Consider the following 23410-nt stretch of genomic DNA (forward strand, 5'->3'; position numbering starts at 1 on the left):
CCTTTATACTAATCCAGGCAAACCAAAATAAAAATTCTGGATAAGTTTTTACATGACCGTTGTCAGAAATGAAACACTAGTCTATTCATAAAAACCAAACAAAAATTATTTGAAATTTTGTTAATCACATCACCCTGCAGATAATTCTCAAATTAGTTGGTTATCCCCTTCTATAGGTATACTCTCTAATGGATGGTTCTTATATACTGTACTTCTGAATAACAATCTATAAGAACAAAAAATTAACATCACACATAATCTGTAATGAAACTGATGTTCCCATTATTTCTCATCCAAAAGAATTTGATGTACTCCATTTCTTTTAATAGACAAAGCAATTTATATAAAAGTGGTTGAAAATTACCTTGAATTATATCAGTGTCCTTCCACTTGAACCATCCGCTACTTTATAAAGTTTTAGAGGGTTGGGAATTAATGTTATGACTGAAATTCTGATTTTGGCTTAAAATGTCAATCACACTATAAAAGATACAGTTGTTTAAAATTTGCCCTTTGCAATATTGAACATTTTAGACATAAAGGATTTCTCAGCACCTGAATTAAGTGGATAACCTTACTCCAAGTCTAAGGAGCTGATCCTTTTTTCTTACTTAAACATTAGCTCAGGATATACCTAACTGTAGAATACGTAATAGAAACTACATAATTGCAAGTACTCTTCAGGGATTCATGGATATAACCTGACTCTGCTGCAGAGACCAAGATCAAAGTGAGAATAAACCAAAAATCCAAAATAAGGGTTAATAAAGGTGGCTCCCTCATACCCTATCTGTAGCCACAGCCTATTGCTGCTGCCACAGAGGACTAAGAGTCCCAAAGTACTTCCAAGGCTTTCAAAGTCAATTTACTGACTTACAAAAAAACACAGTAATCTTTCTGATCTCCTAATACCTAACCTCACAGAAAAGAAAACTGAGGCAGAGAATTTGATTCTAGGAAAAGGTTCTACTATTAAAAGAGCATACTGGACTAAACAAAATAAAATACAGAGCAAAATTCATCACATTCCTAAGTGACTATTCACACAATTCATTTCCATGGATAGCTGGAAGGAATCAGGATAAATCAGAAAACAGTGATTTAAATAGTTTATTTTTTTAAAAGGTGGTTACTTTTTTAAAATGCAATGCCACGCTTATAGGAGTGTATAGAGGTGACATATCTTTTCCTTAACCATGCTTCTTTTTACCTGCTGCACAAAGGTAAAAATTTTTGTTAACCTCATAGTTAATAGTACAAAACAGAGGTCAGCAAACATTTTCTCTGAAGGACCAGACAGTAAATATTTTAGGCTTCACAGGCCTAAAGTTTTATCACATGTTTCTTCTTTTACAACACTTTAAGAATGCAATATTCACTGTTGACCCGCATTATATAAAAACAGACTGGGCCAAATTTGCTTGTCTGCAGTAGTTTGCCAACCTCAGGTATAAAATACCTACTTTCTGTCTTGTCAGGGAGATGCCTCCCTTCAGGCTTCTTGACAGTCCACTGCCTGAAGTAGAGAAAGGCCGTATTTACAACTGAATGTGGCTTGTGACCAAAGTAGAAACAGAGTTCCCGCTCACTTTTGACTCTCCTGGTTTCTCCATTCATTCAATAAATTTGTTGAGCACCCACAATGTGCACTCCTAAATATCTTTGTGTTCGCAGAGATTTCCAGTGTTTGTTCCTTAAACGCATGGTTCCTGCAGTTTCTCTCAACCTGTAATTATCAGGTCTTTATACTCATGTTTTAGGGCACATCAGGATTAAAATCTCTACTAGTGCTCAAGAGGACACATGATTATAAAAAATGAATCTAGCTAACAATGATCTCCTTCCACCCAATACACATCCTTCTTCAAAACCGCAGCCTTGATGAGGAAAAAAATATGTGACTATCTACACTTAAAAAGATACTTCTTTTCCTCCCATAAGCTGAAACTTAAAAATAATTGTTTTCCCCTCAAATCTAGAACATCCACCACATAATTTCTTCCATTTTCATAGGTCATTGCCATGTTAACATAATATCTAGACCCAGGTAGGGCTCTTCATTAGTTTTCTATTTCATCCATAAAACAATACATTTAGGGGTAAATAGTACTTTCAAAGTACTTTATGCTCCCACATTTCATCTCGGGAAAGGAGTGGTCATGATTCTGCTCCTTTAGGATGAAAACTGTAACTGTCAGCTTTCTGAATATTTCTGTTATCGATCCTAGGTAAGGGAAGACTTTTTAAGTAGCCAAAAGGAGCCAGAACTTCAAGATTAAAATATAAAAGTTGCCGCCATTCCAGATCTTTGGTACAGACATCAACTACAATAATCTGATTACCCACACCACACAGACATGGCACATTTTGTAATTAGAAGTGTTTGTGATTTTCCTTTTGACCATGTAAACAAAAGGGACATGCCTTGGGAAACCACTCTGCAATGTTCTCTCATTTCTCTTAAATACACATGTGCACAATCAGCTCTCCCTTTGATCAAGTCCATGAGGAGAAAGAACAGAGTGGACCAAGGTTATCGCTTCCGCTCCCCTCTTTGTGTCCTTTTCTTTTCCTTTTCCTTGCGCTCCTGCTTGGCTAGTTTGTCCCTCTCCCTCTGCAGCTTGTCCTGTTCCTTCTTCCTTTGGGACTCATCCCGAAGTGAGTCTCGTTCCAGTTTTCGGGCATTGAGGACATCTTCCACATTGGTGTTTCGGAACAGAGCTACAGATGAGTTAAGGGATTAGGGTACAGGTCACACAGGTCTCAACGACTGCTCTTTCCTTATTCTTGCTGTCCTCCCTCTACATGTTCCTAATCTCTACAAGAAAATTCCTTAGGATAATTTCTCTTTGGTCTAATGGGAAATCCTGAAACTACCATTACAAACGTTTAAAATTAATCCTCAGAATAAAAACCTCAGACTTATCTAAATTTAAATGTTAAAATATTTTATGAAAATGAAATTTCATTCCAGAATAAGCACTTAGATCATGGCAGACTATTGTTGAAGTATCTAGGCTACTTTCAGTCAACAAGAATATCAATGTAACTGGCAAAATTTTTATGTACTTGGCACTATTAAAAATGGCTGGCTCAGTCAGTTAAGCATCTGACTTCGGCTCAGGTCATGATCTCGTGGTTTGTGGTTTGAGCCCCACATCAGGCTCTGTGCTGACAGCTCGGAGCCGGGAGCCTGCTTCGGATTCTGTGTCTCCCTCTCTCTCTCCCCCTCCCCCACTCATGCTCTGTCTCTGTCTCTCCCTCTTTCTAAAATTAATAAACATTGAAAAAAAAATGCTTGAAAAGAGGTAAATAAGTTGTTTAACCTTACTAAACTTTATCAATTTGCTTTTTTCCCTACACCACTGAAGCTTAAGCAAAAACTATGTCCTAATAACCACAAACTCTGAATTTATAGAAGATACAAAATAAGTTTAACCAGTTAGAAAACACCTAGCCAAAAACTTTACCCCTCATTTCTTAGGACTTTAAAAATACAACCTGGGGTGGCTGGCTGGCTCAGTCGGAAAAGCGTTTGACTCTTGATCTCAGGATTGTGGGTTCAAAACCCATGCTGAGTGTAGAGATTACTAAAACAAACAAAAACAAAAAACAAAAAACAAAAAGCTTAAAAAAAGAACAAAACCCGTTACTACCAAACAAGCTCCTTCCTACTCTTAAAACATAACTTTTATTGCTTTAGTGCTTTAAAATAAGTCAGTCTTCCTCTTCTGTGATAATCCACCATACTTGTCTTTAAGAAGGTGGGTTCTTAAAAAAACAAACAAACAAACAAACAAACAAAAAACAGTGGATTCTAAATGTAGAAACTTCTCATAAGTGATTCTTTTGGGACGTTCCTCAGCACATGTTTCCACCTGTCAGTAATTTTAGCTCAAAAGTATTCAGTGTTTGTGCTCTCTTTCTGAAAAATTATAAAGTCTTTGAGGACAAAGTCACATTTTAATCTTATTTTAGTTTGCTTCCATCACTGGGGATCCCAGTGCTATACACAGGGTGTATTGATTCTTATTTTCCCTTAGAAATTCTTAAGAAATCCTTCCTCCCTTCACAATACAGGTGAACATGTTTTCTTCGGGAAAAGTTCTTGTTAAGAGTGACCATTTATGGTTGTCCTAGGAATGGGGCTCACACGCTGGCCTGACATGAGTTCCTATTGGTAAAAGGGAGGCCCCAGCAATGACAGCAAAATAAAAACTGTTCCTCAAGAGTATTTGATGGAGAAACACTTGGGGGTGGACACAGAGAAGGATACATTTATCAGAACCAATGTTCATTGTGGTGGCGCCTGAATCATCCTTCTCATCTGCTTCGGTGAGTGATGTCAAGGAAAGTCCGATGGAAAACAAAGGCTAGCACATCCCAACCCAACATCAGAAAACATTCGACGAAGTGATGGGTAGGAAAAGCATGCTGAAGAAAAACTGTCAGGGATGTGGTGGTAACCCCAGGAGAGTCATTTTTAAAAATCTCAACGTGGGGAAAATTATTCAGAGCTACTGTAAGATCCTTATCTCCTGGCAGCTGAAAAGAAACTTAGCCTGGTCTGGGTAGACTGGCCCAGGACTTGGAAGCCAGGGGATGGCGAGATGACTTCTAAAACAGTGCTTCTCAGGGGCACCTGGGTGGCTCAGTCAGGCGTCCAACTCTTAATTTTGGCTCAGGTCATGAACTCACGGTTTGTGGGTTTGAGCCCCCTCATTGGGCTCTGTGCTGTCCACACAGAGCCTGCTTGGGATTCTCTCTTTTCCTCTCCCTCTCTCTCTCAAAATAAAAAAAATAAACTTAAAAAAAAAACAAAACAAAACAGTGCTTCTCAAAGCATGGTTCCCAGATCTTCCTGGCAACTTGTTAGGAAAGCACATTCTTGGGCCCCACACTGGACCTACTAAATCAGAAACTGGGGAGTGGGGCCCAGCAATCTGGATTTTAACAAGTTCTCCAGGGGAACCACTGCTTAAAACATTGTTCTTTTCTAGGCCAGGAAATGAGACTGTGTCATTGGGACCCTAGCTCTGCTGACCCTGGCAATAAAAACATCAGGAGAAGAACAAGTTGGCCCAAAAGCGCCTAACAATTATTTCCTAAGCTCGTGAGGAGACAACTAACATTTCTGGCATCATGTCCACCACATAAGGCACTACATACTCCAGTCAAGCAGGCTCTGGAAGCTAAGCATCTCCTAAACAATTTCAAACTCAAAGGGAACCAAGCCCGTCTCTGGTCAAGGGCAACTGCCTTTGGCACGGTGCCCATATTCCAGATTTGGGGATGTGATCTTTCAATTATGTGGTCGCTGGAGTATTAAAAAAAATAATGAGATTCAAATGAAACTGCCCCAAATTTGGGAATCCTTCATCCAAAATGATCTGTATTCTAGTCCTGGTTTTGCCACTAAATCTATGCATATCTCTGATTACACATTCCACTCTCACTGTCTCCGTTCCCTCATCAACTGGGAAACGAATATAAAGACTGGTTATACGTATGACACTGTACTAGGCAGAAAGGTATTATACAAATATAAACATACAGCTGCATCTTAGTTTCTGGAAATACAATATAAACAGTCCATTATTAAGGCATTATTTCTTTCACACTGAAGTTTCCAACTATCCGAATATCAATTCTCACACCCACGAAGGGCCAGAGATCAATGCCATTTCAGAGAGAAAAATTAAACTACACGGAGAGATTGGCAACTTCCCAAAGCTCACTGCAAACCAGCAAACATGTCTGACTTGAGCCTCAGGGGATGGACCCAAGACTCCAAAAAGGATATTCTTCTTCATCTGTCACATCAGCATACTGGGCCAGGAGGGCAGCTTTTCTCTGTTTCTCTTCTTCTGACACCATCCTGGGCTTCACCACAATCTGTGCCTGCTTCTCAATTAGGGTGGCAATGGCCTGTACCTCATCTGGGAGGGGAAGGGAAGGGAGGGACAACAAGGTTGTATGTAAGAGAAAACAAGCTCACCGAACCACCAGTCCACCCAGGCAGTGCTTGCAGGCAAGGCAATGGCATCTGCTGATTCTTTAGGGCCCTGGGGTTCAAAGGAGGTGCCTCAGGGGCCAATGAGAAAGGAAAGAAAAGGCCCTGCAGGCTAGGCTTTAGGTCTCGTATCTATCTTCAATCAGAGCAGCCCTGCTTTAACCTGTTTTATAAATTGAAGTTTTGCTGCTTTACCAAAAAAAAAAAAAAAAAAAAGAAAGAAAAAGTCAGGGCGCCTGGGTGGCTCAGTCGGTTAAGCATCTGACTTTGGCTCAGGTCATGATCTCATGGTTGGGGAGTTCAAGCCCCACATCGGACTCTGCGCTGACTGTGCAGAGCCTGCTTTGGATCCTCTGTCTCTCTCTGCCCCTCCCCTTGCTTGCGAGCTCTCTCTCTCAAAAATAAATACACATTAAAAAAAAAAAAAGTTGAAAAGCACTGCATTAGAACCATAGAAAATTTGGCTTCAAGCATGCAACTTTCTCTCCTCTCAAACCAGAAACATAAGAAGGAATCTAGAATCAACTTATGCCGGTCCCTTTCATAATGATGATGACGCCAGGTGAAATATGTAATTTTTTTAAATGTTTATTTTTGAGAGAGACAGCATGCATGAGCAGGGCAGGGGCAGAAAGAGGGACAGAGGATATGAAACAGGCTCTGTGCTAACAGCAGCGAGCCCAAGGCAGGGCTGGAACTCTCGAACCACGAGATCATGACCTGAGCTGAAGTTGGACACTCAACCGACTGAGCCACCCAGGCAACGCCATAGATTATTTTAAAATAAAGTCAACTAAGTTACCCATTCTCAAAGAAAGGGGGCAGTGGTGTCCAGAAGTGGTTTTTATGCCTGGACTCACACTAGAATCATCTGGTGCAGCTTTTTAAAAAATGCCAATACCTGAGCCCCAACCCCAAAGACGTTTCTACAACTAGTCCATGGTATGGCCCTAGCACTGGCACGTTTTAAAGTATATCAGCTGATTCTAATGTACAGCCAAGACTGGGAACCAATGTGTAGTTTAGAATAGATTCAAGTTTGGCTTCTAGGATTTCAGTTTTCTGCAGTTAATCTGTCATACTAATGGTGAGTATATTAACCCACTTCTCTTTCATTTCCAGGGGTGACAAATTTAGCTGAATAAAGCAAAACATCAGCCACAACTGTTATGAAATGAGAATACAGAAAAGGTAGGAGGTGGGAAAATATAGTTGGCCCCATACCTGCCATGAAAATCTACAAGGGACAGTAGAAAGAAGATGAAAAGGAAGAAAGCAAAAGCCACAATGGAGGGGACTATGGTCAGGTGGAATGGAAAACTGTAAAAAAAGAAAAGGAAACCAACATCCAGCTAAAAAGTTCCAGTAAGCTGCTGGGTGTTTGCCAGCTTAAATTATCTTAGGCAAAATGCGTAGAAAATAGCGAAAACTCAAAATTCTCTAACAGCTGCACAGTAAAGGTCGTTGGAAAAGGCACTGCAGTTTAGACAAACTCCCAACTCTACCTTCTTTTTTCACTTTGGTGACAACATTCTGACTTTCCGACCATCGTTCCACAATCTCCTTGCAGATGTGAAGAAGAGAATCTTCCTCCTAGTTGGAGAAATAGACCAATTAATGTCCTGAGGCCCTCAGCCTGAACAAAGCCCATGCACAGGGTACAGCTTGCCTGCTGGTGATGAGAAGTCACGGGGAGGATCTGGGGGCCACAGAACAAAAAGCATGTTTCTGTTTTGAGGCTCTGGAAACAGAAGTAATCCTGTGTCTGAGGCCCAGAATCCACACCTGCTAGGTCAAAAGCACCCACTCCATCCTGCCAAGCACCAGGGGAAAGGATTCTCAATAATTCAGGACAGTCTTCCTCATACTTTTGGAGCAAAAACCTGTTGCCTGAATCAAAGCCGTGAAATCTTTCTTGGCTGCTACACTCAACTCAGTACTTTCTCCAAGGTTCATCCACTTTCGAGCTGGAACGTATCCGTGACCTTGCTGAGCTGACCCCACCTCTTTAGGTGATAAATGAGTAGATGGTCTCCTATCCAACCATCCTTTTGTTCACTTTACACAAGCACACATATCGTCCACACACATGCCGATCAATCTTCCTTACCATGATATAAGAAAAAGGATGTTGGCTTTGCTGTCAGACATACTTAAATTCAAACCCAGATCTATGAACAAGATTCTTAACTTTCTGAGCTTCACGTCTTCCCAGGATTTTAGGAAAGATGAAAGAGAATGTGTACGAAGTCCCTACCCTGCTTGGCAAAGAATAGGCATTTCAACAGATATAGGTATTTCCCTCCATTTTCATTATGGCTGCTTCACAATCTTCATGCTCCACTCTTCAAAATGAGCTGTCAGAGTTCACATTTACTAAGTGCTTAGCATGTGCCAGGCACTGTTCTAAATACTTCACATAAGAACCCTTAATTCTTAAAACAATCCCAAGATATAAGTACCATTCTCAGTTTATGGATGTGGAAACCAAGGTCTAGAGGTTAAGTAACTTGCCCAAGGTCATTAAGTAATAAGTGGATTAAAAAGGATTTGAACCCAGCAGTCTAGCTCTGAGCCCATGTTCTCAACCATTATCTTATACCATCTCTCAAAGAAAGCGAGGAGAGGGGCGCCTGGGTGGCGCAGTCGGTTAAGCGTCCGACTTCAGCCAGGTCACGATCTCGCGGTCCGTGAGTTCGAGCCCCGCATCAGGCTCTGGGCTGATGGCTCGGAGCCTGGAGCCTGTTTCTGATTCTGTGTCTCCCTCTCTCTCTGCCCCTCCCCCGTTCATGCTCTCTCTCTCTGTCCCAAAAATAAATAAAAAACGTTGAAAAAAAAAATTAAAAAAAAAAAAAGAAAATACTTTAAAAAAAAAAAAAAAAAAGCGAGGAGAGACAGAACACAGACTTTTTTTTAAGATTTTACTGTTTTTTTAAAAGTAATCTCTAGGGGCGCCTGGGTGGCTTGGTCGGTTAAGCGTCCGACTTTGGCTCAGGTCATGATCTCACGGTCCGTGAGTTCGAGCCCCGCGTCGGGCTCTGTGCTGACAGCTCAGAGCCTGGAGCCTGTTTCAGATTCTGTGTCTCCCTCTCTCTCTGCCCCTCCCCTGTTCGTGCTCTGTCTCTCTCTGTCTCAAAATAAATAAACGTTAAAAAAAAATTAAAAAAAAAATAATAAAATAAAAGTAATCTCTATACCCAACGTGGGGCTCGAACTCACAACCCTGAGATCATGAGACACACGCTCTACTGAATAAGCCAGGCAGCCAACCCTATTTTGGATTTCCTTACTTTCCACCCAACAAAGGATTACATCCTCTACCCTGTGTCCTTTTTGGCACTCATGCCAAACATACAAAACTTCTTTGGTCCACAGTTTCTTTCTTTAATTCAAGGAACCCCAGCAGGAAAAGTAAAGGAAGAAGAAGAAAAAGAAGGAAAAGGAGTGGCGAAGCATAAGAGAAAAGATGCTCTTGGAGGATGAGGTGGTTCATTCTCCCAGGGTTCACCCAGACCAAAGTAGTTCATTCATCCATTTGTTCATTTATTTATCCAGATACTGCCTGCCATGTTGAAGGCACTAAGATAAGTGATAAGAAATGAGTGAGAAACAGTCCCTGGTCTCAAGACACTGACAATTTAGAAGGCTAGTATATAAATAGCTGCCCTAAAGTGTCACTACCCCCATTAATGTAATAATCCTACTTAAAATTACAACTCACCCCTCCATTCCACTTCTGATTCTCTTATAATGTTCCTTTTTTCCCAGTACTTACTATTTTCTAGCATACTATATAATTTACTGCTTTTTTTTTTTTCCCTGCTAGAATGTCACCCCATAAGGGGTGACAGGAATTTCTCTTTTGTTCCCTAAGTTACCCCAAGCACTTAGGGCAATGCCTGGTAGAGAGTAATCCATCAATAAAAACTTGATGAATCAATCAATCAATCAATCAATATAAATGCTACTGGAAGGAATTTTAAAAATGATAATAAAAAGCTTTTATTATTAACTGCTATTTGTTCCTGACAATATACACTGTCCTTGAATCTTAACTCAAGTTCCTGCTGACAAACTTCTTAATTCCTAATATTGAATCCGAGCCCAATCTGGTAGCTGATTTAGCTATGCCTTTTGTTTTTCCTAGAAAGGGATTTGGTACAACAGTCAGGGTCTTTTAGATACAGCCTGACAAAAAGCAAGCAACACCGTGAATTATACATTTGACGTATACCATGTTCATTGGCCTTGCTGCTCTTTCAAGTTCCTTCTCAGGTGTTTCGTGTACAGGACCCCTGCCTCACCATATACTTCCTGGCCCGTTCTTCCCAAAGCAATTTCCTATACAGAAGGGCTTGCGAAAATCAAGAGAAAATTAAGAATGGTGTGTGAATCAGGCAGAGAGAGCGAGAAGCCACCCTTAAAGATGTCTGTCTTCTGTAGTTCATGTAAACAAGAAGCAAATATAGAGAAAATATGGTTCTAGATAACTCTTCTCACTTCTACCAAGAGACTGCTAATAGTCTAAGGCAAATTCATGCTTGCCTTCATCAGCAGATGTGCAGTTCCAAATAATGACACCATGAAAAGAAGAGGTCAAGGAGCTAGTACCAATGAGTATCCAAGTTACTTCAACCTCTTTTTCACGGAGTCTTTAGAAACTTCCCAACTGGAAATAAAAACTAACTTAAATTGCTTGCCTTACACTCTTCCCCCCACCAACCTGCTACGTCGTCAGGGTCCAGGAAAAGAATTTACTACGGCGCTCTATCCCTACCAAACTTGTAAGATGCATCACAAGCTGTGTTAAAGCTTTCCCATTCATAGGTCAATCTCACCAGAGCAGACTTCGGGACTAAATGGGGCACCTTGCCAGGAGAACCTGAGACAGCTGCACTAGGGTTATATTTCAACCCTATGCCCAATCATCAAACTGTGTTTCCACCAAGTAAGTGTAAATGGAGATGAAGGCAGCAGAATGGTCAGGTTGGAAAAGTGGACAATCTGGTGATTTACTACTTAAACACAGATTAAAGTACACATTTCTCAATCTGCTTTTAAGAAGCTGGGTACCAAAAAAAAAAAAAAAAAAAAAAAAAAAAAAAAAAAAAAAGCAGAAGCAGCAGAAAAAGAATACCAAGCTTCTCTCTCTCCCTTAAAACTCTGACCTTAATGGTCGCTTTGGCAACACATATACTAAAAGCTGGAATGATAAAACTCTGACCTTATTTCCCACCTCCCCCAGCAAACATGGATGGTCACTGCATTTCTAAATACTGTAAAAGATCAAGCACAATATTTGCTTCAGTTTGGCCTAGGCCTACACCTATACCCAGACTTCTACCTCCAGCTTACCTTTTTTGAACTCCTACCTCCAAAATAGGAACCGAGAAGGTACTTCCTGCAGGCTTTTGTCATGGGATAGCACTGGGCACTGTCTCTTAAAGATCACAGACATCCCAGAGCACTTTACTCCTCTCTCTGAACACTGTCAACGCATGGGAATGAAATTGGTCGTTAGGCGTCTATGATAAAATTCTCATTTAGGCATTTCAGTGGCTTCGGAAGAAGACTCACTCAGCTCACCCACAGGGATCCAAGAGGGCCGTGTCCCCAGGAAAAAAGGAAAGCCACACTTCTCTATGCACCTGCAACCTTCTGGCTTCCCAAAACCCTGGTTGGTGAGCAACCCCCTTCCCCCGCGTCCCAGAGCTCAGAATATTCCTCTCCCATGGGATACCACTAATCCTCTGGGACACAAGGTATGGGAAAGGGGGTACGAAGTACTGACAGGGGCCGCCAGGAAGCTAAAGGAACGTGTCCCGGCTTCTCACCAAGAAAGCAGAGAGGATCCCCTGCAGAGCATCCAGCCTCTCCTCTTCCTCCTCCTCCTGCAGGACACCCAGGATGTAGGCGCCGTAAACGGCTCGGTCCACTCCCAGCGCCTCCAGCCGTCCGTCCAGCCACGACCCAAAGCCGCTGCCCCCGCCATCATTCTCGCCGGAGGCAGCCGCGGCCACTTCGCTGGGCGCCGCCATCTTGGGGTCAGGGTCCTGCCAGCCTCCAGGGCGCCTACCGCAGTGCCTGACGGGCCGCGCCGCGGGCGTACTGCGCATGCTCCTAGAGGTAACACACTCCCCGGCCCGTCTGGCGTAGAGCCAATCGACCAGTAGTGACCGGCTTGGGCATTTTGCACCTTCTAAATACAGCGCTAGTTGGCGACCGCATGGTTACGTCATCGCTCGGAAACCCTGGCAGGTGAGTATTCTTAACAGATTTTTTTTACAGTTGGGGAAGTTCTGAGAGGTTCGGTAACTTGGCTAAAGTCACGCGGCTAGGAAGAGGGCTGGGATTCAATTTCGATTCCAGCGCTTCGGTGCATCTCACCGAGCTGCCCTTCCGCGCGCCTCGGTAGATACTACGCCGCGCATTCCCACACAGCTTTCAATAGGGAAACTGCTGACTCTGTTCAGAGTGTTGGGAAAATAAGTTCTGCACCATAAGATGGCGACGGGACTAAAACAAGCTCTAGTTCCTAGCTTGGGAGACTCCTTTTCCTAGGCTCTTCCTGCCCTGTTTGCAGCGCGGGAAAGCCACCACCAACGTGGAAAATGACGCTATAAATTACCCTTCCCACCTGCATTTGGGGCTCAGATCTTTGGAGAAACTGTCTCCTTTGAGCCTGCAGGTGTTAAATAAATCTCCAATCCACCAGGATCTCCGAGTGCCGCTTGGTTTTTCCGCCAGCGTTCCAGCCTGGTTCCGTAACATATTTGGTTGGTTCCCTGACCAGGAAACCCAACTGCGCTGGCCCACTGTTGCCACTGGTTTGGGAGATGGGCGAGGCGGTGACGGAGCGAGGAATCCCAGAGGGGAAGGGGAGCCCTGCCTGATTTTCGGCAGTACCCTCAGTCGCCCAGGCTGGCCCTGCTCCGTTGTTCCTGCGGTACTCAGACCTGGTAGGTGAGGACCTGGACCCGATGTCGGAACCAGTAAGGCTGGGGCCCCAACCCAGTCAGGGCCATCCAAAAGGCTGGAAGGGGGACCTGATCACTCCCCGGAGACCTCAGTGGTCTCACAGGTAAAAAATTCTGTGGGAGAGAATGTAATAGCCTCTGGTATATGTGTGTGTGAATGTGCAGCTCAGCCAGGCTTGCCAGTCGGTTCGAATTTGTGGCTCCACAGATGGGCACCCTTAAGGTCCCCAAAAGTCTGTGGAGTCTGAGTGGTGTCTTGGTGAAAGGCATCAGTCCAGGGCGGCATCGAATTAGACTCCCATTGTAAGTTACAAAGCTGAGCCCACCACGGCCAAGCCTTACCTAAAGTTTCCCTCCAGACCGTAACCAGTGGAGCATCTGTTTGGTCCTCTCATCTGAGGGGATAACCCTTTTTTTGTCTGTCTCTGCGACACCGAACACAAGAAAGGGATTAGTAATGGGGTCAAAACAGTAAGCCCAAGATTCTTGAGGTCCTGCTTAAAAACTTTAAGGGATTCTTCAAAAGGGATTCTCAGGTGACTATGGGATGAAAATGATACCCAGGAAGCTAAGAACCTTTGGTGAACTAGAATGGCCCACGTTCAATGTAGGATGGCCCCCAGAAGGGACATTAGATGCCCAGGTGCAGCGGGTTTGGCTAATAGTCACTGGGAACCCAGGTCACCCTGACCAATTTCCATATATTGACTCCTGGCTTGAAATTGCCTGAAATCCCCCACCTTGGGTGCGATTCATCCATAACAAGCAGAGTCAGGCAAAGGGTTTTAGCTGCCTCACCCGGAGACTCACCTGGAGAACCAAAGAAGCAGCCCACCGCTCCCCCGGTATTTGCGGGGGACCCAGAGGAAGGCCTTGTCTTTCCGCCACCTTATGACTCTCCGCCCCCTGCCCCCCACCTTGCCCGGGGGCTTAAAACTCCTCCTCCGTCTAGCTCTCCTCCACCCCGGATCTGCCATCCATCTGTCCTTACCCCCAGACCTGGAGAACCCTCTCTCACCAGGGCCAGCAGCCAGATTGCAACCCAGACCAGACCTGACGCCCTCCAAATGCCAGTAAGGGAGATGAGAGAACCTGAAAGACAGAATGAGGACGGAACAGTCCAGCCCAGCCGTTCCATGGTGTATTATCAGTCCTTGTCTATAACCGACCTTCTTAATTGGAAGCACAGCACTGCATCATACTCTGAAAAGCCACAAGCAGTGGTCGACTTGATGGAGTCCCTCTTCCAGACCCACCGACCGACTTGGGAAAATTGCCAACAGTTACTCCGTACCCTGTTTAATACAGAAGAAAGAAGGAGGAGGATGAGGGAAACACGACAGTACCTAGAAGACCATGCACTGCCAGGGATCAATGACCCTGCTGCCTGGGCTTGAGCTGCCGTGCCTGACATGGGACTTCACCACAGAAGAAGGACAGGCTCACATCCATTGGTACCAAGAGGCTCTCCTTCAGGGAATTTGAGCTGGAGCCAAAAAGCCCATGAACATGACTAAAATAACATCGGTCACACAACAGCCTGGGGAGTCTCCCGGAGACTACCATGAAAGACTGTGTGAGGCATACCGTGTATACACCCTGTTTGATCCCGAGGCACCAGAAAGTCAACAAATGGTAAATACCTCCTTTGTGGCACAGGCTGCCCTAGACATCAGGAGAAAATTCCAAAAGTTAGAGGGCTTTGCCAGAATGAATATCACTCACTTGATAGAGGTCGCCAATAAAGTTTCATGAACAGGGAAGTCACAGCTGAGAGAGAAGCTGAAAAAAGACTAAAGAAGAGGGCCACCCTTCTCGCAGCAGCACTGAAAGAAACGGAAACCACCAAAAGGGGGAAAGGCCAGAGCCCCCTTAGCAAGAGACCAATGTGCAGGGAAAAGGGACACTGGAAGAATGAATGCCCGAATCAGAAGGGGCTCCCAAAACCCAGCCAATATCGAGAGCAACCCCGAGATGGGAACCTCATTGGTCTGGCTGAGATAGAATCAGACTGAAGGAGACCGGGCTCTTTCTGTCTTGGCCCCCATGAGCCCACGGTCAAAATGAAAGTAGGGGGCCAAACAATAACTTTCATGGTTGACACTGGGGCTGAACATTCGGTTATCACTTGCCCGGTAGCCCCTTTCAGCCAAAAGACAGCAACCATACTTGGGGCTACTGGGATGCGGGCAATACAACAACTTTCTGTCAGACTCGACAATGTGAACGTGGGGCCACAAGGTCTGGCACGAGTTCCTCTACTTGCCTGACTTCCTGATTCCCCTCCTGGGCCGAGATCTGCTCTCCGCACTTGGGGCCCAAATAACTTTTGAACCCACTGGACACACTAAGCCTCCAATTAAACCTGAGGCAGAGGGAAACCCTGGTCCTGGCAATTACCATGCCAAGGGAAGAGGAGTGGAGACGTCTGTGCCCAGGCCCAACCCTGTAGTCCATCAGAATTCAGGCTTGCATTCCCCTCTGTATGGGCCAAAGATAACCCGCCTGGACTAGCCCGGAATTGGGCCCCCATCGTTGATCTGATCCCTGGAGCCCAACCCCAAAGACAAAGGCAATATCCCCTTCCACTCGAGGCTAGAATGGGCATACAGGAGCACCTGATCAAGCTCAAAGAAACAGGTATTCTAATTGAACACCAATTGGCTTGGAATACCCCACTCTTGCCAGTCAAGAAGCCAGGAGAAGGATACCAGCCAGTACAGGATTTGAGGGCCATTAACAAAGTGACTTTCCTTACACCCAGTGGCCCTGAACCCGTACAGCCTCAGCCAAGTTCCAGGGTCAGCCAGATGGTTTACATGCCTCGACCTAAAGGATGCTTTCTTCTGCCTCCGCCTGGCTCCTCAAAGTCAACCACTGTTTGCCTTTGAATGGACTGAACCCGTTACAGGCCACCAGCTGACCTGCAGCTGACCTGGAAACAACTTCCCCAAGGCTTCAAGAACTCGCCCACTCTTTTTGGGGACGCACTGACTGCAGACCTCGCCAGCTTTCCGAGGGAAACCACAGGATGTGTCCTCCTCTAATATGTAGATGAGCTCCTCCTTGCCAACGACACCCAAGAGAACCGTGCAAGAGGCACAAAGGCTCTCCTGCAGCTCCTGTCCAACTCGGGGCACTGGGCCTCTTGGAAAAAGGCACAGATTTGTCAACAGCAGTTCCGATACTTAGGCTTCCTCCTCACAAAAGGAAAAAGAGAACTAGAACAGGAAAGGAAAAAGGTCATCATCACGTTACCACAGCCCCAAACAAAATGAGGCTTGTGTGAATTCTTAGGAGCTGCAGGGTTCTGTCGCATTTGGATTCCCGAATTCTCAGCCATAGTGAGGCCCCTTTGACCAATTGGGAGAGCCATAGCGGGAGCTCCCCACCTGGACTGAGGAAGCGAGGGCCGCTTTTGCAGAAGTAAAGTCGGCTCTGGGACGAGCTCCAGCCCTGGGTTTACCTGACATAGGAAGACCTTTTAACCTCTTTGTATGTGAAAAAGACAAAATAGCCCTTGGAGTTCTCACTCAGAACATAGGGCCCTGGCAACGGCCAGTAGCCTACTTGTCGAAAAAGCTTGATTCTGTGGCCACAGGATGGCCACCGTGTCTTAGGGCACTAGCAGCCACAGTCCTGCTCATCAAGGAGGCGGACAAACTCACCCTGGGACAAACACTTAATGTTAAGGTCCTGCACGTGGTCACGTCCCTCATGAACACCAAGGATATCGTTTCCTCTCCAACTCTCGGCTGACACAATAGCAAGGGGATCTCTCTGAAAACCCAAGGGTCACTCTCGAAATAGTGAGGACACTGAATCCAGCCACTTTCCTCCCCACGGAAGGAGGGGAACCTGATGATGACTGTTCCGAAGTAATAGATGACGTCTATGCCAGCCACCTGAACCTCTGAGACCAGGCTATAACAAGCCCATATATCACCCTGTTTAGCGACGGGAGCAGCTATTTACAAGAGGGCACGCAAAAAGCGGGATACGCAGTAACCACAACTACCGTAGTTTCAGAAGCCAAGGCATCGCCAAAAGGATGGTGGGCACAACAAGCTGAACTGCACGCCCTGACCTGAACCCTCATCTTTAGCAAAGACAAACGAGTCAACATCTATACTGACTCTCGGTATGCCTTTGCTACTGTGCATGTACACAGGGCCATATGTAAGGAAAGAGGCCTCCTTACTGCTGCAGGAAGAACTATTAAAAACGAGGAAGAAATACTAACCTTCTCAAGGCTGTATGGCTGCCAGACAAGGTAGCTATCCTGCACTGCAAGGGACACCAGAAAGAAAACAACGCCATAACTCAAGGAAATTGCCTGGCCGACAAAGCACCCAGAGTGGTTGCCTGTGATGACCCAGGCGAAGCTCCCATCTACACTATGACTCTCGTACTCCCAAGGGAGGCCTTCCTGCTCCTTTACACAAGAGGAAAGAAGTTGGGCCTCGACAGAAGGGGGCACACTAAGCAAAAAGGGATGGTGGGTCATGCCAAACGGGCGCATCTTTGTCCTGTCATCTGTGGGAAAACACCTAGTCAAGGAATATCACCAACTCACGCACCTGGGAAAAACTGCACTAGAGGCCCTCCTCAAAAAGAACTACTGTGTCAGCCAGCTGCTGGCATTATGCCGAGCTATCAGTGAATGATGTGTAACGTGTGCCAAAAACAATGCCTGGTCTGCCCCATGGCCCCCACCTGGCATACAAAGGATGGCGGCCGCCCCTTTCGAAGACTTGGAGGTGGACTTCACAGATAGACAACCAAATAGAGGATTCAGGTATCTTGTAATAATCTGCACATATTCAGGATGGGTCAAAGCCTTCCTGACCAGGACGGAACGGAGTCATGAGGTGGCCAAAGCTCTCCTACGGGAAGTTGTGCCTCGGTTTGGTCTGCCCTTCACCATAGGGCAGTGGTGACAACGGACCTGCATTTGTGGCAGACATTATACAAACCTTGGTCAGGTCCCTCAACATTACCTGGAAACTATACACTGCTTACCAACCCCAGTGCTCAGGAAAGGTAGAGCAGATGAGTCGCACCCTCAAGGAAACCCTGGCGAAGTTCCACCAGGAAACTAATCTCCCATGGCCATATTTACTGCCACTGGCCCTCTTGCGTGCCCGATGCATGTCTGGGGCACTGGAATTCTCCCCCCTTCAAGTTACTATATGGGCGGCCTCCCCCACGTTTAGGAAAACTCCCAGGAGACCAACACCAGATTGGAGATAAGGAAATAAGGGAACAGCTTCAGGCGTTGGGAGCAGTCCTAAATAAGTTACAAAGATACACCATAGAGAGGGCTCCAATTTCTTTAGGGACCCCCATTCATCCCTTTCTGCCAGGGGACTCTGTACGGGTCAAAGATTGGAAGAGGGAACCTCTTAAACCACTGTGGACTGGGCCCCATACCGTTATTCTAACAACTCCTACAGCCCTTAGATTTCAGGTATCACCCCATGGGTCCATCACTCCAGGGTTAAGAAGGCCAACTCAGAGGAACCCTCAACCTGGTACAGTGATCCGGATCCAATCAACCTGCTTAAACTGACCCTCAAAAAGACACTGTCCCCTGAGGTCTCCAGCCCTGCTCCAGCCACACCCCGGAAGCTGGCTGGCCTGCGCACGGCAGAAGCTTGAGGAATCAACGTGTGGACCGAGCCTAGGGGTTTGGATGCAACTCTCCCAGCCCTTACCCCTTACTGGTGTCATAGCCCTGATCTTGCTTCTTGCTATTGGGCTAATAGAGACTGCATCAGCAAACTGGACAAAAGATGAATGTTGGGTCTCACATACCTCCTCTGAATGGGAGGACTGTTAAGTATTGCCTGTATATTATGTTAACCTCTCTCACCCTCACGACTGCCACATACCCACCTTGCCCCCAGGATTGTTATAAGACAATAAGGACAGTATCCCATGGTATCAGGAATGCAAGGGCATTCAGCTCCCTCACCTCCCTCCAGATTGTTATAAGGGAAAGACACCCACCCTCTGCCAGTCGCCAGATGCCCAAGCACGTAAGTTTTGGACCGTAGAAATAACCCAAAATAGCAGAAGCCCATGTAACAAACAGAGTCTCCAGAAAGGAAAGCGAGTCTGCTATACATATCTTCCCCAACTAGGGACATCGGACGGGGGAGGAGTGCAAGATAGGGCCCTTCAAAAGGTCATAAAGGATACCTGGACCAGGCTAATACAAGCTGTAAAGGCAACCACTCCCCAGCATCCTACCAGGGTTTAAACCTTTAAGCCCTTAATTAAGTGCTTACCAATTCCCAGCTCCCAACGCTGGGCCAACACTATAAGTCCTTCACAAAGTGAATAACCACACCCAAGCCTGCTGGATGTGCTCGCCTCTCAGCCGGAGGACTTACTTAGCCACTCCTATCCCCTTGGCCTGGGAAGCTCCTGACAATCTCACAACCAACACCACTTGTCTTGATTGGACCCTTGGCCACTGGGGTCCTTCTCACGAATGCTGATAATCTAACTTGTACGGTCCCTGAAGGTATGAACGGCACTTCCCTATGTGGGAGAAATATAACCTTAAAAAAGAATACAACCCTATGGTCAACCCCTGGGGTATTCTATCTGTGCTGCAGTTTGGCCAACTGATGCTTGAAGGCCAACTGGACTCGGATGTGCTAGTCCATCTTCCTAATTCCGGAGATAACTGTATACACTGAAGATCAGTTCCTAACAGCCTTTAGCGCCAAGTCCCGGGCTAAACGGGCAGTCCTCCTACCCGTCCTGATAGGAGCAGGAATTGCAAGGGAATAGGAACTGGAATAGGAGGCATAGGTTCATCCGTAAGGCTATACCACAAACTATCGAGAACTAAATGAAGACACGGAACGGGTGGCAGACTCCCTGGTAACCTTACAAAGCCAAATAAACTCCCTGGCAGCAGTGTCCCTCCAAAATAGGTGAGCCCTCGACCTCCTCATTTCGGAAAAAGGAGGGACTTGTATCTTTCTGGGGGAGGAATGTTGCTATTTTATAAACCAGTCAGGAATAGTCACGACTAAGATTAAGGAACTCAAGGAAAGAATTCAACGTAGACAACAGGACAATATCAGTCAGTGGAGAGGATGGGATCTCACAGACTGGGCATCCTGGCTCCCTGCCGTGGCAGGGCCCCTCCTTTCCATAATTTTACTTGTGACCATCAGCTCCTGTATAGTAAGTACCTTGGTAGTTTTATTGAAAACACTGTCGCCAAACTGCAGCATGTATCTTAGCCCTCCAGGGTACCAGCCCCTAGAGCTAAAAGGTGATGCTTAATGAAAGATTTTTAAAAAGGAATCAAAGGAGGGGGAGGGGGGGCGCCTGGGTGGCTCCGTTGGTTACGCATCCGACTTTGGCTTAGGTCATGATCTCGCGGTTTGTGAGTTCGAGCCCCACGTCGGGCTCTATGCTAACAGCTCCGAGCCTGGAGCCTGCTTCGGATTCTGTGTCTCCTCCTCTCTGCCCCTCCCCTGCTCATGCTCTGTCTGACTCTGTCTCTTAATAATGAATAAACGTTTAAAAAAAAAATTTTTTTTTTAAGGCATCAAAGGGGGGAATGTTGGGAAAATAAGTAAAGTTCTGCACCATAAGATGGCCAACGGGACTAAAACAAGCTCTAGTTCCTAGCTTAGAAACTTCTCTTCTGGGTACTTCTGCCCTGTTTGCCACGCATGCGAAAGCCGCCACCAGTGCAGAAGATGACGCTATAAATTACCCTTCCCATCTGCATTCAGGGCTCAGACCTTTGGAGAAACGGTCTCCTCTGAGCCTGCCGGTGTTAAATAAATCTCCAATCCGCCAAGATCTCCCGAGTGCTGCTTGGTTTTTCCGCCAGCATTCCAGCCTGGTTCTGTAACAACAATACCTGTCGTCACTATCGACTGGCACCACCTTTGCCTTTCCAAGCGCCTCCGGTATCAAAACTCAAGCTCCAGGAAACCTTCCGTGGTTCCCTGCAGTCTGTGTTAAGACCACTGTAGTGTGCTGCAGTTGCTTCTCTGTACTTAGCATGCTGCACTTAACGTAGTACCGGATGCAGTAGGTGCTCAATAAATGACCGGGCAACCTCAAGTCATTTTTTACTCGTTCATTCAACACTTAAATGCATATCTTTGAAGAGACTTCTCTACTCTTTTCCAGGCACTGTGCTAAGAGCTAAGTATCTGTGAAGAGGTGGTTTTAATGTCCCTGTATTAAAGGTAAGGAAACGGAGGCAGAGAGGCCCACAACTACGGGAAGCCTAACTGGAGGCAAGGGCTCATACATAGCAACCAGAGCTTCAGCTGACTCTGCAAAACACCTTGCTCTGGGCTGAAAGGAATTACCCAAGAACCTGGGTTGGCTTTTCCTAAACTGCAGAGAGGCTGGTAGGTCACTGGCCTGACTCCTGCATTCACTAAATATTTATTATCTACAGCATGCATTGCTGCTAGCACTGAAAATGCAAAGATAAACATCACAAAATCTCTGCTCTCAAAGGATCTTCAGTCTGGTGGGAACAGGCATGTTTAATGACAATATAGCAAGATAAACGTTTTAATGGAGCCTTGTCCAATGGAGGTTGTAGTAAGGTGCAGAGAAGATTAAGTCCTGTTGCAGTGGGGTTAGAGCTGTGGAGATGGGGGCTGCCTAGTGGAGATGGTACTTGTACTTTTTTAGAGAATGAATCAAAGTTCTTTTTTATAATTTTTTAATTTTTATTTTTTATAGATTTTTTTTAACATTTTACTTATTTTTGAGAGACAGAGGGAGACAGCACGCGAGCAGGGGAGGGGCAGATAGAGAGGGAGACACAGAATCCGAAGCAGGCTCCAGGCTCTGAGCTGTCAGCACAGAGCCCCACGCGGGGCTCAAACCCATGGATCATGAGATCATGACCTGAGCCGAAGTCGGATGCTTAACCGCCTGAGCCATCCAGATATCCCATGAATAAAAGTTCTTTAGGCAAAAAGACTAGAAGAGAAAGAGAGCAGACCCCGATGAAGGGAACTGTGTGCAAAAGTTTGTTAGGGACCTCCAGAGATTTATGTATAGCTTGAGCAACACAGTTCAGATAGAAGATTCTCAGGGAGTGACAGCACAAAGAAAGGTGAGCTTCTATACTTTGCAAAGGATCTCTTGAGAGAGTTCCCCATATTATTGAGATAATGTAAATGGATGGGCATGGAACACTGTAAAGCTAGGAAATATAAGATAGTGTGAATATTATCTCCATGACTGCTGTGTGCTTAGAATGTGACGGTAATGCAGTCAAAAGCCAAAGTCCTCCCCAAAGACTTGCCCCTGTTTCAGACCTCAAATACACCTTTTTTTTTAAAAGATTTTATTTTTAAGTACTCTCTATCTCCAACATGGGGCTCAAACTTAGAACCCCAAGATCAAGAGTCGCATGCTCCACCAATCAAGCCAGTCACGTGTCCCCTCATACACCTTCTAACCCAGTGGCTAACTTGCAGGTAGTGCTTGTCAGTTGGCCAACTTGGGAGCCATCGTGACTCAAGGATCATAGTGTGAGGTCAGTACAGAGCCCCCAACCAGAAAAGTACCATGAGGTTTTGTTAGCTTTTTTTTTTTTTTAACTTTTTATTTCGAAATACTTACAGACATCATGAGAAGTTGCAAAAATAGTACAAAGAGACCTGTGCCCCTTCTTCCGCTTTCCCCCAGTAGTACTATATAATTATAGTACAGTATCGAAATCAGGAAATTGATATCAGTACTACACACAAAAGTTTTTGAAGGCATCACGAGCTTATCACAAAACTGAGTGAAGGCTGCTCAGACCCTCCATTATAAAAAAAATCCTGGGGTGCCTGGGTGTCTCAGTCGGTTGAGCATCCGACTTTCGGCTCAGGTCATGATCTCACAGTCCGTGAGTTCCAGCCCCATGTCGGGCCCTGTGCTGACAGCTCAGAGCCTGAAGCCTGCTTCGGATTCCGTGTCTCCCTCCCTCTCTGCCCCTCCCCCACTAACGCCTTTGTCTCTCTCTCTTTCTCTCTCTCTTAAAAGTAAATAGACATTAAAATAAAATTTTAAAAAAATCCTTATTGGCCATGTTATTACAAAAGTTCTTGCTCATAGTTAAAAAAAATTTACAAAAGGACAAATGACAATTTATAGGAAAAATCAATACAACGTTTTTCACTATAAAAAGATGCTGATGCATAATTTTTAAAATATGCAAATTAAATTTGGCGATGAGTTACCATGTTTGCCTCTCAGATCAAAAAGTCTTGGGGCCAGGCGCCTGGGTGGCTCAGTCCTCTGTGAAGTGTCTGACTCTTGATTTCTACTCAGGTTACGATCCCAAGGTGGTGGGACCATCCCACGTTGTTCTCTGTGAGTGTGGAGCCTGCCTGAGATTCTCTCTCCCTCCACCCTTACCCCT

At 45.4% G+C, this 23410-nt stretch overlaps 2 protein-coding genes across 3 annotated transcripts in view; one reads left to right on the forward strand and one right to left on the reverse strand.

The window, feature by feature from the left end:
• Positions 1–969: 969 nt before the first annotated feature.
• CCDC43 (coiled-coil domain containing 43) lies at positions 970–12081 on the reverse strand. Of its 2 annotated transcripts, XM_042914865.1 has the most exons (5): positions 11848–12081; positions 7519–7606; positions 5804–5939; positions 4277–4335; positions 970–2721 (listed from the first exon to the last, which is right to left on the reverse strand). In XM_042914865.1, exons 1-5 carry the CDS (start codon positions 12049–12051, stop codon positions 2534–2536), a joined length of 675 nt encoding a protein of 224 aa, XP_042770799.1. In that variant the 5' UTR covers positions 12052–12081; the 3' UTR covers positions 970–2533. The 2 variants fall into 2 exon arrangements, with proteins under 2 accessions (XP_042770799.1, XP_042770800.1); XM_042914866.1 differs by lacking the exon at positions 4277–4335 and having other exon boundaries at positions 2566–2721; positions 11848–12061.
• Positions 12082–12136: 55 nt separating this feature from the next.
• The window catches only part of DBF4B (DBF4 zinc finger B), a 57269-nt gene continuing 45995 nt past the window's right edge, over positions 12137–23410 (forward strand). The window contains exons 1-2 of the mRNA XM_042914869.1: positions 12137–12271; positions 21163–21221. The gene's annotated coding sequence lies outside the window, so the exon portion shown is untranslated. The remainder of the gene's footprint in view (positions 12272–21162; positions 21222–23410) is intronic.

The sequence above is a fragment of the Panthera leo genome, chromosome E1, assembly GCF_018350215.1.
Source record: "Panthera leo isolate Ple1 chromosome E1, P.leo_Ple1_pat1.1, whole genome shotgun sequence".
Lineage (NCBI taxonomy): Eukaryota > Metazoa > Chordata > Mammalia > Carnivora > Felidae > Panthera > Panthera leo.